The sequence below is a fragment of the Strix uralensis genome, chromosome Z (assembly GCF_047716275.1).
Source record: "Strix uralensis isolate ZFMK-TIS-50842 chromosome Z, bStrUra1, whole genome shotgun sequence".
Lineage (NCBI taxonomy): Eukaryota > Metazoa > Chordata > Aves > Strigiformes > Strigidae > Strix > Strix uralensis.
This window is the reverse complement of record NC_134012.1, coordinates 15968945-15983624: the sequence shown is the minus strand read 5'-3', so window position 1 is coordinate 15983624 and position 14680 is coordinate 15968945. Positions and strand designations below refer to the sequence as shown.

At 36.5% G+C, this 14680-nt stretch overlaps 1 protein-coding gene across 1 annotated transcript in view; it reads left to right on the top strand.

Annotated features, from left to right (window-relative positions):
• The window catches only part of SV2C (synaptic vesicle glycoprotein 2C), an 82679-nt gene that overhangs the window by 53644 nt on the left and 14355 nt on the right, over positions 1-14680 (top strand). Inside the window, exons 4-8 of the mRNA XM_074855729.1 lie at positions 5211-5344; positions 5500-5589; positions 9954-10064; positions 12275-12363; positions 12710-12874. Of these exons, the coding sequence (XP_074711830.1) occupies positions 5211-5344; positions 5500-5589; positions 9954-10064; positions 12275-12363; positions 12710-12874 (589 nt within the window). The remainder of the gene's footprint in view (positions 1-5210; positions 5345-5499; positions 5590-9953; positions 10065-12274; positions 12364-12709; positions 12875-14680) is intronic.

The window sequence follows — 14680 nt, the reverse complement described above, 5'->3', positions numbered from 1 at the left end:
GCTACCGGAGTGATCAGAGACCTGATAATCTCAGGTCTTCAAGTGAAGATCAGTGCCAGCACAGGGAATTGATGAGTGTCAGTGGTTGACAACCCTCTCCTCTGCAGGAGAGGAACTGTGTCTTTAGAAAATGCCTTGTTCCTTTTAATCACAAGTGTCAGCAGACCAAGTCTGAGTTTAGTGTGTTTGTAAAATATATCTGTTTAACACTATTACTTTCTTCTTTGATTGATCCTGATGACTCTCAGGGACTAATAGCATCAGCTAGAGAACCAGGCACATGCTGGTGAGAGTTAGTCTTCTACAGGCACCTTTGTTAAGGTACCTCCATCATGGCCTGACACACTTCAGCTATTTTATTTGCAGATTCCTTCTGCCGAAATTACCAGCAGCTGACCTGCTGAGCCAGTGGGTTTGCAGAGTGTCTAACTATCTATATAGGCTAATAATATCACTGCCTTTCCCATGTGATATTAATAATATAATCACAGGAAAGGCAAGCATTCGACTTTGTGTTACTGGAATTTCACATTAATACAATTACAGAGTAATTTTGAAAACATTATTTCTGCGTTTGTTAGAAACCATGTATTTCACTTGGTATTGTAAAGATGTCTAACTGAGCTTCCTTAGCTATATAACTTACCTGAACTATTTTTTTTTCTGTTTCAGTGATGTTTTACCATTATTCTAAATGAGTACCACTAAAATATATAAACTCAAATGCTAGATGTCACTCACAGTTAAACTTGGTAATGCTAGGACATTACGTGCAATACTAATAATGTAAAATATTTCCAGTCCTCCTTATAATTCTGACTTAACTTAGATTTGGGAATTACTCAACAAAACAACAGCATTTAATAGTAGCAGTCTTTCTGCAGAAATGTTTTAAATTTATTTGCATTAAGTGTGGTAATAGTGCCACCACGTGGTAATTTAGAACAATCACATATCTTAGGTATGGAAATTTTTCAAATATCAAACATTAAAAGTTGAGGTTAGAAAGCTGAGTTCTGACCAAAGATTGTGTGGTAAAGAGAAATATGAAAAATTATGAGATCATAGAGAGGATTCTGTAGAAGAATCTGTCGAATCTATGAATTCCTATAAATTCTTTGTCAATCATTCTCACCCCTAATTTAAGGGTTATTCTTGCATCTAATCCCCCCTTTGATCTACCAAAAGACAGAATTTTATGCAAACTTGGCTTTTGACAATTTATGACACTGCCATGAATTCCTCTGATTCCTACTGAATAACAAAAATTGTTCTCAAGAATGGTCAGTCTTTAGCTAACCATGCAGTAAATTCCCTGTATTTGGTTAGGCTTTCTTTGTCCACATTAGTTTCTTAGAAAGGTGTTTCACAACTTTATTCCCTTGTCAGCCAATACAGCACCTGTAAACACTCATATTTTTCATTGCCCACATTGCACTTTAGTGTAACCCTTACTGATTTGTAGAGAGCTATCATGTGCCCTTTCAGCCCTCATTTTGGAAAGTTAAGCAAATCATCCCCTCTAGTAACCTAGCCACTGTAAAAGATGATCTTTGTCCTTGAAGATACACAATGTTTATCAGGTAATATACATTTATAAAATTCATCATAATCTGGACAGGTTTACCTCTATATTTATTCAGAAAATCTATGACAGAAATGCTCATTTTTCCCCTTTGGAGCAAGAACTGGTTTATAATACCCTTTTAATTTATTAATATTATGGAGCAGATAAAATGCTGTGTTGGGAGGGAAGATTTTGTTGACACTGAATTAAACATACAAATTGGTGATTAGATCTAGATTAGCATCTTGTAAATTTTGGTTTTGCTCTGCTGTGTGCTGCTGTGTTTCTGTAATCAGTAATTGCCGTGTCTGTGATTCACTTGGCCTTTTCCAGCAGTCAGTAAAGTGGGAGGGTGGTACAGAGCACAAAGGTTGCTGCAGCAGCTTCACATTCAGTCATTCAGTTATGTTGCTCTACAGCACATGATTCCCAAGATGCATTTGGGCCGAGTGTTTTGCAAATCAGAAAACATTGGGACTTGCCACCATTTTCAAGATTAATGACTCTCAAATACAGCATAGCCAGGGAGCAAGGGTGAAGTTTAGCTCTAGGTTGCTGTGCAGTGCTCTAAACGCAACCATGTGGAGCTGCTCTGTCTTTGCTATTGTGTCATAAATCAGGTAGGGAGAAGCAAATTGAGTTACAGCCAAGAACACACTTCCATTTGGTTTCAAGACTTAACATACAATAGGAATGAAAGCCACTTTGTGAGCTAAATTCAGGGCTACTCTAATGGCTCCATTTTCCAGATTAGCTCATGACCTAGGAAAATTGGATGTGTTAAACATAGGAATAAATCTAAACTGCTCTGCATTCAAAATACATCCATTTGTTTTGCTGATCTAGTGCTGGTGCTGGAATAGACAGGAGAGCAGTCTCAAGAAAGTTGTGTTGCAGCTAGCTTTTTTCCTACCAATTGCTTCTTATAATCCTGACATTCACTATTATCATTAATTCAGCAGAAATGTTAAATCACAGCATAAATTGCAGCAGCTAATACAATACATAGAGGAAAAGATGGAAGAAGAACAAAAAAATCCGTAATTAACATTTCACTTGACATGCCTCTCAGATATTTAGAGGAGTAAAATAGTTCTTTTGTACTCTGTCAGGGTGACAAGAAGATGAATGTTGCACTCACTGCTTTTGACTGATGAGTGGTGCACTCATTGCTTTTAATTAAGTGTGGTATGGTTCACTTACATTAATAAATGACACCTTAAAATAAATTATCACCAGTGTTTTCCAGGAATGGCTACAGAGCACAAGGTTTTGCTGTTGTTTTATAACAGGTATAAAGCCGGGTTGATTTCATTTACCGCAGAAGTGCCCTTTGAGCAGCTCAGTCTCATAAAACATAAACCAGAGCAGTGAAAGGCAGATTATCTAAATATAAACTGGGGCAGTTTCTAATGGCGACAAGAGCCAGTACCTTGACCATGCTGTTCTGAAAGCTGAAAACCCACGTCCTGTCCCACCTTCCCTGTGGCAGCAGTTGCACGGCTGCCCAGTGAGTCTGATCAGCTCACTGCTCTGACTTCAAATTAACTTAACCGACAGGAAATAATTTTGTTAGTTCTGTATCAGGTGATTTTATGCTATAATTTAAAACGTTATATAATGAAGAATATGATTCTAATGATTACAATACAATGTGTACACAATACTCAAAACACAGGTATGGTTTCTAATTGCCTCATTAACTCATGGGAAACCTTTCCTTCTTTTCCTTCCCATCCCAATTTAGATGTAAATATGCCTTTATTGTTTAAGATTTGAAATTCTGTAAGATCAACACTTGACATTTCCAGAAATCTGTAGAAAGTAAATTTTAATATACTTTTACATCCTTTTTAGTTTGTATTTTTTTAATATTAAATTTTCATTCCAAGTTCTGTTTTGGAATAAAATTTAACATTAAACTGTAGTCAGCCTCTTTGAGTTGGAGGGAACTTTGGAGGGGAAACGTATGTTTATCTCAAACCTTACTTAAAAAAAAGTAACATGACATTCCAAGATCATTGCCAGCACTGTCATTGACTTTACGTCTGTCTTTCTGGGGTAAAGATGGCAGGATTAAGCAAGGCTGTAGAGCAAGCTGATATAATTTCAGAAACATGGAAACTTTGTAGGAGAGCGGAAAAGCCAAGTTCCCAAGTCTGCAAATCAAAATGTTTCACCGAGCTGTTGATAAAGGTCAAAAATAAATCATGGTCTGACTGTATTTTCCATATGGTAACATGTAGGTACTTTAATATGAGAATGGGTTTTTTTTCCAAGAATGTATTTATAATCCATAACATGAGATCTTTAAATTCCAAAATACACTACACATTTCACAGATAAATACCTCCTTTCAAGAACTATTTAATAGACCGTTGGTACCATGTTGCACCAGTTGTTTACCAACATCCAGACAGATTTAATTAACCATATCTTTTGTCTAGAAAAATCAGTTAGCAAAGAAATATATGGGCTTAATCTGGCGCCAGCTCTTTCATTAGCCAGGATTCTGTTTTCTTCCAGTAACCTCTTCTGTCCTATATCATTATTCTTATGTTCCACTCATCTTTTAATAAGTTATCCTTGAAAATTTTACTTGGAAATTTCTGCTGTGTTGAAGCTAGACTAAAAGGCCAGGTAGTTACCCAAATAATATTTTTCTTTTTCTTAAGAGAAATTCTTAGGTTTCTTACAATTCTAGCATTTCAACAGTCCAGTCATAACAGACCAAACAATCACATATTCTATTAAAAAGCTGAACTACCAGCCTTGCAGTTTCACATAACAGGTTTTCCAGTATTTCCTTTTGTGTTCTTCTCAGTATATTTTAGCAATGGCTTCTACAGCATGTTATTAGTCAGCACTCAGATGTATCTCAAGATCAATTTTTCAGATAAGGAGAGTTGTTCTCCTGTTCTTTTTTCTTAATCTCTTTATATAATCATAAATTCTCTCTCTATTTCAGTGTTAAGGTTGCTCATCTCACATAGAAGTTTAAATACTGAGTATTCTTTCCTGAACGTCTAGTTACGGGGCAGGGGGGATGAATGTCCGTTTACTTTTAACAGAATTTAAGGAGTTGTATAGTGCTCTGGAACAAGATGGAAACAGAAATTAGGCATTGTAAATGCTTATGTGTTGAACTGTATTATATCAGGAAACTCTTATTTAAGAGTACTGAAATTAACTCTTTGTAGAAAAGGTCAGTAAGGAAGGCTGTAAAATTCTGTAAAATATGTCATCTGAGTGTAGATTTTTAATTTTCCCTTCTTCGAGTATTCATAGAAAACTATTGTTTTGTATATGTATTACTACGTATGGTGATGGTGTCCCTGTTTGGTTCACATAACTACCTTCGTGAAGATATTGCTAAGAGAGTTGAAAGAGGTTTCTTCATCCCTGAGTAAGGAAATTTCCCAGCCTGCATAATATGGCCAGTTTCCAGCATGACTAGTCACATGCAAGAGGCTGAAATTCATAGTGTAAGATTATTTGTGAAATCATCGATATTTGTGGAAATAGAACAGATCGATCAGACTTTATTTAAATACAGGTATCATTTTGCATCTCCAAGAAGATGCAGAGTCCCATGTGCAGTACTCCTTATTTCTGTACATTTTGTGAATTTCTGCTTTCATAGGATGGAGTTTCAGCATGGGTTCTGCCTACCAGTTCCACAGCTGGCGAGTGTTTGTGATCGTCTGCGCACTGCCCTGTGTCTCTTCTGTGGTAGCCCTCACCTTCATGCCAGAAAGCCCACGGTTCTTGCTGGAGGTATAACTTTCCAAACGGTTTTTAGATTCCAGTCAAAATTATTTCTGTGTTTACATCTTGACATCTATATAACAGGTATTAAGATTGCTCAGTGACTATAGTGAATATATAATCTGTATGTATGTTTTGTTTAAATGTTTTGATCAAATGTTCAGGTTGGGAAACATGATGAAGCTTGGATGATACTCAAGCAAATTCATGACACAAACATGCGAGCTCGTGGTCAGCCTGAGAAAGTCTTCACAGTGAGTATTGCTTTTAAAACTAATTGCTTAGCACATCAGCAAGCTTGCTGACTGGCAATGTCTGGAGGGCTTAAGCAGTCAATATTAATACTCTGCATGACAAAGCCAATCATTTGGACTCCAAATACCTAAATATAAAAACTGAATTCCTATTAAATTGCTGTATATACAGCAGATGTTAAGATATCAGCCTTTGGCCAGCATATTCTTGAATGTATGACCCCACAGTGTGATAATTTTCTCTGGTGTACCAAGATACTTAATGGACTTCATCTGTGTTTTATTTATTAAGTTTACTTCACCCTTAACAATAACAGTAGGCATATGGAAGTCAGAATTCATTGTCTGTTGTGTCTTTAAAGCTTTTGAAATTACTTTTTTCGTCAACTGAAATAATTTTTTTAAATTCATTTTCACTTCTGTGAAATAATAATTTCAGTTATTTATTTTTTTCAAAATATCTTGAAAGCTCAACTGCATATGTAGTTTTAAAGATCTAATGATAAAATCATATTCAAAGTATCAATGGATAGTTTCTGTTTAGGGCAGAAATTGGCTATTCAGATGTGGGACTTTTTATTATATTTTCCTTATTTATGAGGAATCTACACAACAATTTTGCCTTCCTGGAAACAGTAGGACCAAACATCAGAAGGCATCTTCTTGCTTTGAAATCCAGTCTGCCTTTCCAGCTTGTGCTGTGCTGTGGGAGTGCTGGCACTCTGCTCCCTCTCAGAGCCATGTGTGGGATGTTTTTCCTCTTCTGAAAGCTTTCTTCTTAATTTAATGCACATATAACTCAATTAAGAAATCCTCTTAAAAGTTCTGCATTTGCAGGCAGTCTTGAGGAATGACCATCTGACTGTATAACTTTATTCCATTAAGACTTGCAGTTTATTGCCTTGGATGTAGTTTCTGTTGCCTTCATTTAATTTTTTCCACAAAGAAGCTCAAGAACTCCTGTATTGAGCCTGAAAGAAGGCTGGTTAGCACATCTATCATGTTAAATCAACATTTATTGATACACCAGTGACCTACCCCTAATCTTATCTAACCTAATATTTTATTTTCTGATTTCATTTATGAGTAAAGGGATTTGCCTAACACCCTACAGCTAGGGTGTAATTTCACAATTGGCTCTTGCTGATCTGAGCTGTTTTCAGACAGAGTATACCACTCCCCAGTCACTCTTTGTTTTTCTTCTGCCAGCATTGATATTCATTGACTGATTGCAGAGTCAGCCATAGCACAGACCTTGTCTCCCTACAGTGTTGGTTTAGGCACAACGAAGAAGAGAGAAATGTGCTGGGACAAAAGATGGGAGGAAAGATCAGCCACAGTCTCACATTAGTTTGACGTAACCGTAATCATGTCCTAAAGCAGCTGTGGAGAAGAAAATAAAGCACATGCTTGTTGTTTCCAGTTCTTGTGATCTAACAAGTCTTTCTCTCTATGGTTGTTAAAATGTGACACTGAACCATGTTGAACTCAGCACTTTATTTATTTATAGCTATTTTTGTTAATTGGTCAGGCATGAATAAGGCATGAATAATTAAAAACCACCACTTTCTTGGGATTTTTGCCAGTTTCTGTTCTGAACATTGGGAAAACTCAATTCCAGATATCAAGGAGTTGAAGCATTAGAAATACTGTGATGTATGTGAAGGTTACACATGTATAGCAGCCCCTATTTTTAGCTTGCATTAATGTTATTAGAAAATGCATCATTGTCTCCTCATTGGTCAATATCAGCACTTCAACTTATAAAACCCAGAAAGCAAAGAACTTATGCATAATTTGTTTCGGACATCCTTTTAGTCTCTCTTTGTTGTTTTTTTTTTAATATAAGTTAGTCCTGGATATTGTGACATTTTGTCTCAGTAATTTATTCACATAGCTCTCCTAAACTCCATTGCGTCATCAAGTACCATTCTATGACTTATGCATTACTATTTTCCTCCACTTCATGTCACTAGTTACATCAGATGAATTTTGATAGTATGTTTTCTAAATCTACAGCTGATTTAACTTTTTTTCCATTACTGCTATAGTTTTAGTGTTCTTTCCTTTTATATGTTTTCCTAATTATATTGATGTCATTTTTTCCTAGAAGCTTTTTTCACAAGTCATGTTTATTCTTGTTATTCATATTATTGAGGATTTTATTTTCAAACCTTTAGAACAGAGAAGTCATCATCTGATGAACAGTTGGTTTTAGAGTCAGAAACTCTAAAATGGACATATTCTAGTTACTGACTGTGGAGTTGGTGGCTCTTAATGCTTTTGAAAATCTCTCCTGAGAGCAGTGACGCTAACAGAGATGATAGTAAGTTGATAGTATCTTCTATTATGGGACTAGCCAAGTTAAACGTTTATATACATGCTTAATTACCTTCCTGGACCCTTAAAATAGACATTCATTAAATATTTAAGTAAAAAAAAACCTCTGTATCCTTAAAACTAAAATTCTCTCCACTCTTTCATTGCTTGCCATGTATTAATTAATCTTTTTTTCTGCAAACACTTTCCTTTGCAGCATGTGTTGATTTTGTAAAATTTAAAACATTGCATATTTCTAGCCATTGTTTTTAAACAGAAGTTCTATTTTCATTAAAATAAGTATTCTTTATTGTTTTTTCTTTCATTCTTCATATACTGACAGCTGAATTTGCATGGTCCAGATGGACCATTGTCCTGATTAAATAGGACTTTTCTTATGTTAAAGAACCATCAAGGCCAGGGGCTTTTTGTCTCCAGTCACATATAGTGGTCCTAAGATATATACGTTTCCCCCAACCTCCAGAGCTCCAAACAAGTCAGGTGGCCCAGGCGGTGAAAAGGCTGCCCCTGAGCCTACAAGAGTGGTACTGGTTTATACAGCATGACTCAAAAGGCATGCCTTCAGTGCTCAGACGTGTGGCATGTGAGGATGTCTGTATGTACAAGGTCTTAAATAATCTTAGAGGACTCAACTCAGTCTTTTGTATAGCATGTTTCATAAAAGCAGTTTAAGAAAAGCTTAAAATCAATGGAATGATGCAGACAGAATTATTGTTATTGAAAGAGGCATGACAAGAACAGTACAGGCTTTTGATAGAGTCATGGTTTGGCAAGACAGTGAGCTGCAGTATTTCAGAAATGATGGTGGTTATATCTAAAACCGCTTAGTGGGCTTTTGTTTGTTCTTGTTCACTGGATGAGGCTGCTGGTGCATCCTAAACAGTATATGTCTGTAAAAGCAGTGGACTGAAAACTAGATCTTTACCATCAATACCGCTATCCCCTGATGTCCTGTAATCCACTATGATACATCTGTGGGTGGTGGTGTCCTCATTCCATTAAGAAGAAACACAAGCTATTGCTACCTTCAGAAATTGCAGCCAAACATCGAACACACAGTCTCTTGCTCTCTCCATCCTTATATGTCAGTCCCTTTCCCCATTTTATTTATTTTCTTTCCACTCTCTATTTGCCTTCTTTTAAAATAAACTGTGGATGAATACACTGCCTTTTGTGATATTGCTATGAAGCTGGGACCAGAGTGTAAACCAAAACCAAAACTATACAATGGTATAAATTTTTCAGGTCTTCTGTCTGGAAAGACCATATAACATGTTCTTGTTCTGCTACACAGGAGAGTGCAAGTGAAAATTAGCATTTCAGGCAACATCACATTCTCTGTCACTGGTAATTCGGTATTTTTCCCTGATGTCTGTTTATCTCATTTCACTTTAGATGAAGTAGATAATTGCTCATAACAGCAATAACGTGCATGGTTCCAGATCGTTTCACCTAACTTCTTCTCTCTTAATTAAAAAGGATAGTTAAAGTCAACATCCAAAAAACAAAGAGATTCCTTGTCCAATACTACAGGAAATAAGAACAAAGGAAGAAAATGTTTTTCAACTATTAACTCTTGACATTTCAAATACTTCTATTATCATTACTGTGTCTTTAATCAATAGACTTTCAACAATGTTGTGATAGCAAGTCAGAAACCAGTTGATAGCAAACTTTGGTCATGGTTAACTGTGCATTTAAATAATGTTTTATCCTCTGTGGCATTAGGGGTTTGTACAGGAACACCCTAGCAGAACCTGACAGTAACAGTTTCAGTCAGAGGAAATGGATTTCCTGCATGTGTTGAAAGGAGAGCTTTTCCAAAACAGTTACATCCATAACCAAATTTGGCATTATAGTGCACTAGTATTCCTTTATATTTCTTAAGCACTTCTAGTTTAGACACAGGTTTAATATCTGCTCAGTTTTAATTTATGGGATTTATTAAACCTTTCAATATGCCTTGACAGGCAGTTAATGATTCAAGAAAATTCAAATATTTGCTGGTCTGTTTTTATTTCTAGGTTAACAGAATCAAAACTCCAAAGCAGATAGATGAACTCATAGAAATAGAGAGCGATACAGGAACTTGGTACAGGAGGTGTTTTGTTAGAATTCGCACGGAGCTATATGGTGTAAGTGGCAACATCTCTGTTCATTCTGTAATTGTCTTTCTACTAGCCTTCAGAAATGGTATGGATTGATTGAGCTCATGCTGATGATAGCTGTAATGCTACATTTTCCATGTAACTGGGAGATTTGAGAACCATAGTAAGGTTCTGGTTTCCTGACCCAGAAGATGAGCAGGTGAATCACAGAGGTTGGTCCCAACTTCTGCAGAGGAAAATGGTGCATTGGACTTCACACAAGTGATGGGTACATAGCCATATTCCCAAGCACCACAATATAATACGTACTGGGAATGCGTATCAATATATACCTATGGAAAGAGGTGACACGTGATGAGATGAAAAATTATCAGCAGGAACTTGAGGTGGCCACATTACTTACAAGTGATAAAGTCATGAATAAACTGTGTAAACAAATGTCAATAAAACCTTTATAAGGCATCGTAGCTGCATATTTTTAGGCATGTCACATGTTTTACCAGAAAACTACATTAGAGTTATTTCAGAGAGTTTAATACAAGCCCACTGGGACTGTGCTCTGTATCCTTGTTTACTTTTTTGCAAAAACAAAATTATGAAGTATCTTTGAACCTTGTAATGAAAATCAAGAAAAGTCTCATGAATTTAAAAAAAAAAAAAAAAAGACAAAAATAACTTTTCACATCTGTTAAATAGCTGGCATCTTAAAGCTCTCCAGACCTATGATGAAGTGTATTAAACCAAGGTTTGTCACAAAAATGCTTTGCTTGGAAGAATGGTATTTTCCCTATGAAAAAAAAGAATCCAGAAAGTGTCTGCTTTTATAGTTATTTGCCAAAAAATGGAGTAGTTAAAGATTGAAATGTTATGATTTGGCCTTGTTACTAAACCAGATTTAAAGGAGTTGCAGTTTGGTTATCTCACATCCTCGTTATCTCACTGGACTAGCCCCTGGGTCAGAGCACCTTCCTTGTTCCATGTTGTATGCTGAAAACTCCTAGAACAGACCGCCTCTTCTCTTCGAAGGGAGGAGATTATCTTGAGATGAGAAAGAGAAAGAAGGGAACACCATTCTCAGTCATCTCTGCTGACCTGGGGGTAGTCCCAGCTTTTCCTCATGTAGTTAAAGTACCAATTTCTAGCTGTGGTAGGTTATGATAGATGTAACTCTCAGTTGAGTCCCTGTTGAATTATGGAACATAGTTTGTCTAAACTACACTTTAAGAGCAGTGTAATACTGGGAAGTGAGATCTCTTTCTGACAAGATCTCTGGTTTATTTGAGATAGTAAAATGAAGCTGCCTAGAGATTAGGAAAGTTTGAGGTGATCATAGCAGGGGTGAATTAACAGACACAGTCCACACTGGTGTATAAAAAATTTGAGCCAGCAAAGGGTGCGCTTGCAGCTGAAAGATAATCATATCCTGGGCTGCATCAAAAGAAGCGTGGCTAGCAGATTGAGGGAGGTGATTCTGCCCCTCTACTCCACTCTCATGAGACCCCACCTGGAGTACTGTGTCCAGCTTTGGAGTCCTCAACACAAGAAAGGCATGGACCTGTTGGAGTGGGTCCAGAGAAGGGCCACAAAAATGATCAAGGGGCTGGAGCACCTCCTCTCTGAGGAAAGGCTGAGAGAGCTGAGGTTGTTCAGCCTGGAGAAGAGAAGGCTCCAGGTAGACCATATTGTGGCCCATCAATACTTAAAGGAGTCTCATAAGAAAGATGAGGACAGACATTTTAATAGCGTCTACAGCGATAAGACAAGGGGTAATGGTTTTAAACTAAAAGACGATAGATTCAGTCTAGATATAAGGAAGAAATTTTTTACAATAATGGTGATGAAACACTGGAACAAGTTACCCAGAGAGGTGGTAGATGCCCCCTCTCTGGAAACATTCAAAGCCATGTTGGATGGGGGTCTGAGCAACCTGATCTAGTGGAAGATGTCCCTTCCCATCACAGGGGGATTGGACTAGATGATCTTTAAAAGTTCCTTCCGATCCAAACCATTCTATGTTTCTATGAAAAGAAGATGGAAAGTCACACAACACATACAACCTGGCTATAGTTGGAGATTAACATACCTGTATGAGAAGTACAGCTATGACCAGTATCAAAGAGCTGATCTTCTCTCTCTGATGCCCTGAGGCAGCAAGAAAATCAGAACGAAAAATCTATCTTTTAACAAAATTGTTCAAAATATTATTTAAAATAAATGTATTTCCTAATGATTTACAGATTTGGTTGACGTTTATGAGATGCTTCAACTACCCGGTGAAGGATAATACAATCAAACTTACAGCTGTATGGTTCACCCTGTCTTTTGGGTAAGAGTAGTTGAGATCTTAAACTGTTTTTGATAGACTTGACAGACAGAAGAATCATCTGCATGCATCTTTCTGTCGCTATGATTATCCTTTTTATTCAGGAAGGTTTTATTCAGCATCTTTCCACAAAATGTTATATTTATTGGTTAGTCTGTTCTTGGTTGCAAGTCTGACTCATCAAGAATATCTCCTTCAGAAAACTGGCATCTTCTGGTGTCAGCATCGTTCAGTATTTTTATTTTATGGAGGATTTTATTATGATGGAGCAACTGCTCCATCACGTAAGCAGACAAGGGAGATTTTCAAACAATGAGACTGATGACTGAGCCTTTTCTGTTTTTCACAGCTACTACGGCTTATCTGTCTGGTTTCCTGATGTCATTAAACATCTGCAGTCAGACGAGTATGCGTCCCGAGTGAAACATTTCCGCAATGAAGAGGTTTCACATTTTGTCTTCAACTTCACACTGGAAAATCAGATTCACAGCAATGGAGAATACATCAATGACAGGTTTAGAGATTTCCTAATATCCTGACTTGGATGGAATAAACAAATGCGTGTTTTAAAACATGTCCTAATAATCTAATATGTTTCTCCATTAGCTAATGATACATGGATTTGTTGCTTTTTAATGGGAATTTATTTCTGTTCTTGATTTCTTATGACTCATGGAGAATGGGGAGAAGTGGACCTGTACATGCCCTGGCAGTTCCTGTGTGAGGATCCCCCATGCAAACCCAGCTTCCTTTTCATCCTGAAAAACAGAGCAAAAAGCCTAAGTTAACCACACTTCCTTTCACAGTGGGATTCAAAGGTTTTCAGACCCAACACATGCGGTATATATTGTAGGGGTCTGGGGAAGGACGTACTTTTATCTTTGTTTCTGGTTCTTTTCTTATATTGATAAAAGACACTTCTGTGAAAATGCTGAACATTGAGTGGTTAGGATCTTATAACAGAAAAATAAAAGTTGAATGTTACTGTAAATCAATAAAAAGTATGATCAGCTCTGAAATGGGAGACAACACGTTTGCAATGCCTTTTGTGCTTTTTAACTGAATCCAAACATATTAAGGCTCTATCCGGACTTTACAGATAACTAGATAACTTAGGGGTAAATTAAACACAGCTGTTCTAGGTATCTGGTTTTTCTTAAGAAACACGCAAAACAACCATGTGAATGGTCTGGAAGTCATGGTGCTAAGTAGTTATTATTTCCATAGGAAAATCTATATCTAAGTAAATAAAATTAATGATTTTTGTAATATGGGGGGGTGTAATTATTTCTATAAGAACTTGAGTTTTGATGCAGTTAAAAGTCTGTGCACTGCAGACAAAAAATAGCAGTTATTTAATTTTTAAGCTAGCCATAGCTTCCAAGTTCCACTCCTTTTCAGAAGGTAAATGTTCTCCTAAAAACAAAGAACCACCTACTGTCAGTAGCTGATAGCACTCTCAACTGAGGTCTTATCAATTTGAACTGAAAATTCTTGTAAAACACTAAATCTAGCATTAATCTACTCTAAAACATGAAATGATTCTTTCAAATGTACAAATTTAACAGCTGAGATTTGCAAAATATTTTCCATAGAAGTATGAATTAATTTGATATTCTTCCTCCACAAACGTTTCAATACTCCACTTACCCTCAATCTCAGTGTTTTCTTCATGTTCTTTCTTAACTAGAAGATCCATCAATACTTGACTTTTTACTTCATTACATTTCTGTTGGGTTTTAACTCAATCATCACACCACCAATTTTAATATAGTCATAACATATTTCCTGTCCAAAAGTAAAAAGTGCATCAGAAGAATGTAGGACACATAGTCTGTCATTTCTGTTCCAAGTGACTAATCTAATTGCTAAATTTTCTTTGTTCTTCTCTGGAATTAGGCTACATTTTAAAATGGAAAGTACTATGTGAAAAATGATAATGAGATGACACTGAATGCCAGCCTGATTTTAATCAGAGTCTGTCACAAATGAGAAATGATATAGTAACTAAAACTAATGGGCTGAAAACACCATTCTTCTGACCAGTACACAAATAGAATTCATTAGCTAATAAGTCTTTTCCTGTGACAAACACAATTAGCTTCTGCTCTCTTTTCTCATAAAGATGTGATTCCAACAACTTTATTGGCAAGAAAGTTTAATTCCTACTATTTTCTAGGTAGCATATTTTGCATGTTCCTGTTCCTATTCCTACTATTAGTCTTGTAATACGAAGAATACTTAGCTAGTTGCACCAGGTTTAATTAGAGCAGCCAGGTCTGAGGTTGGAGGGATTTGCCACTTTAACAATTCTTACTGC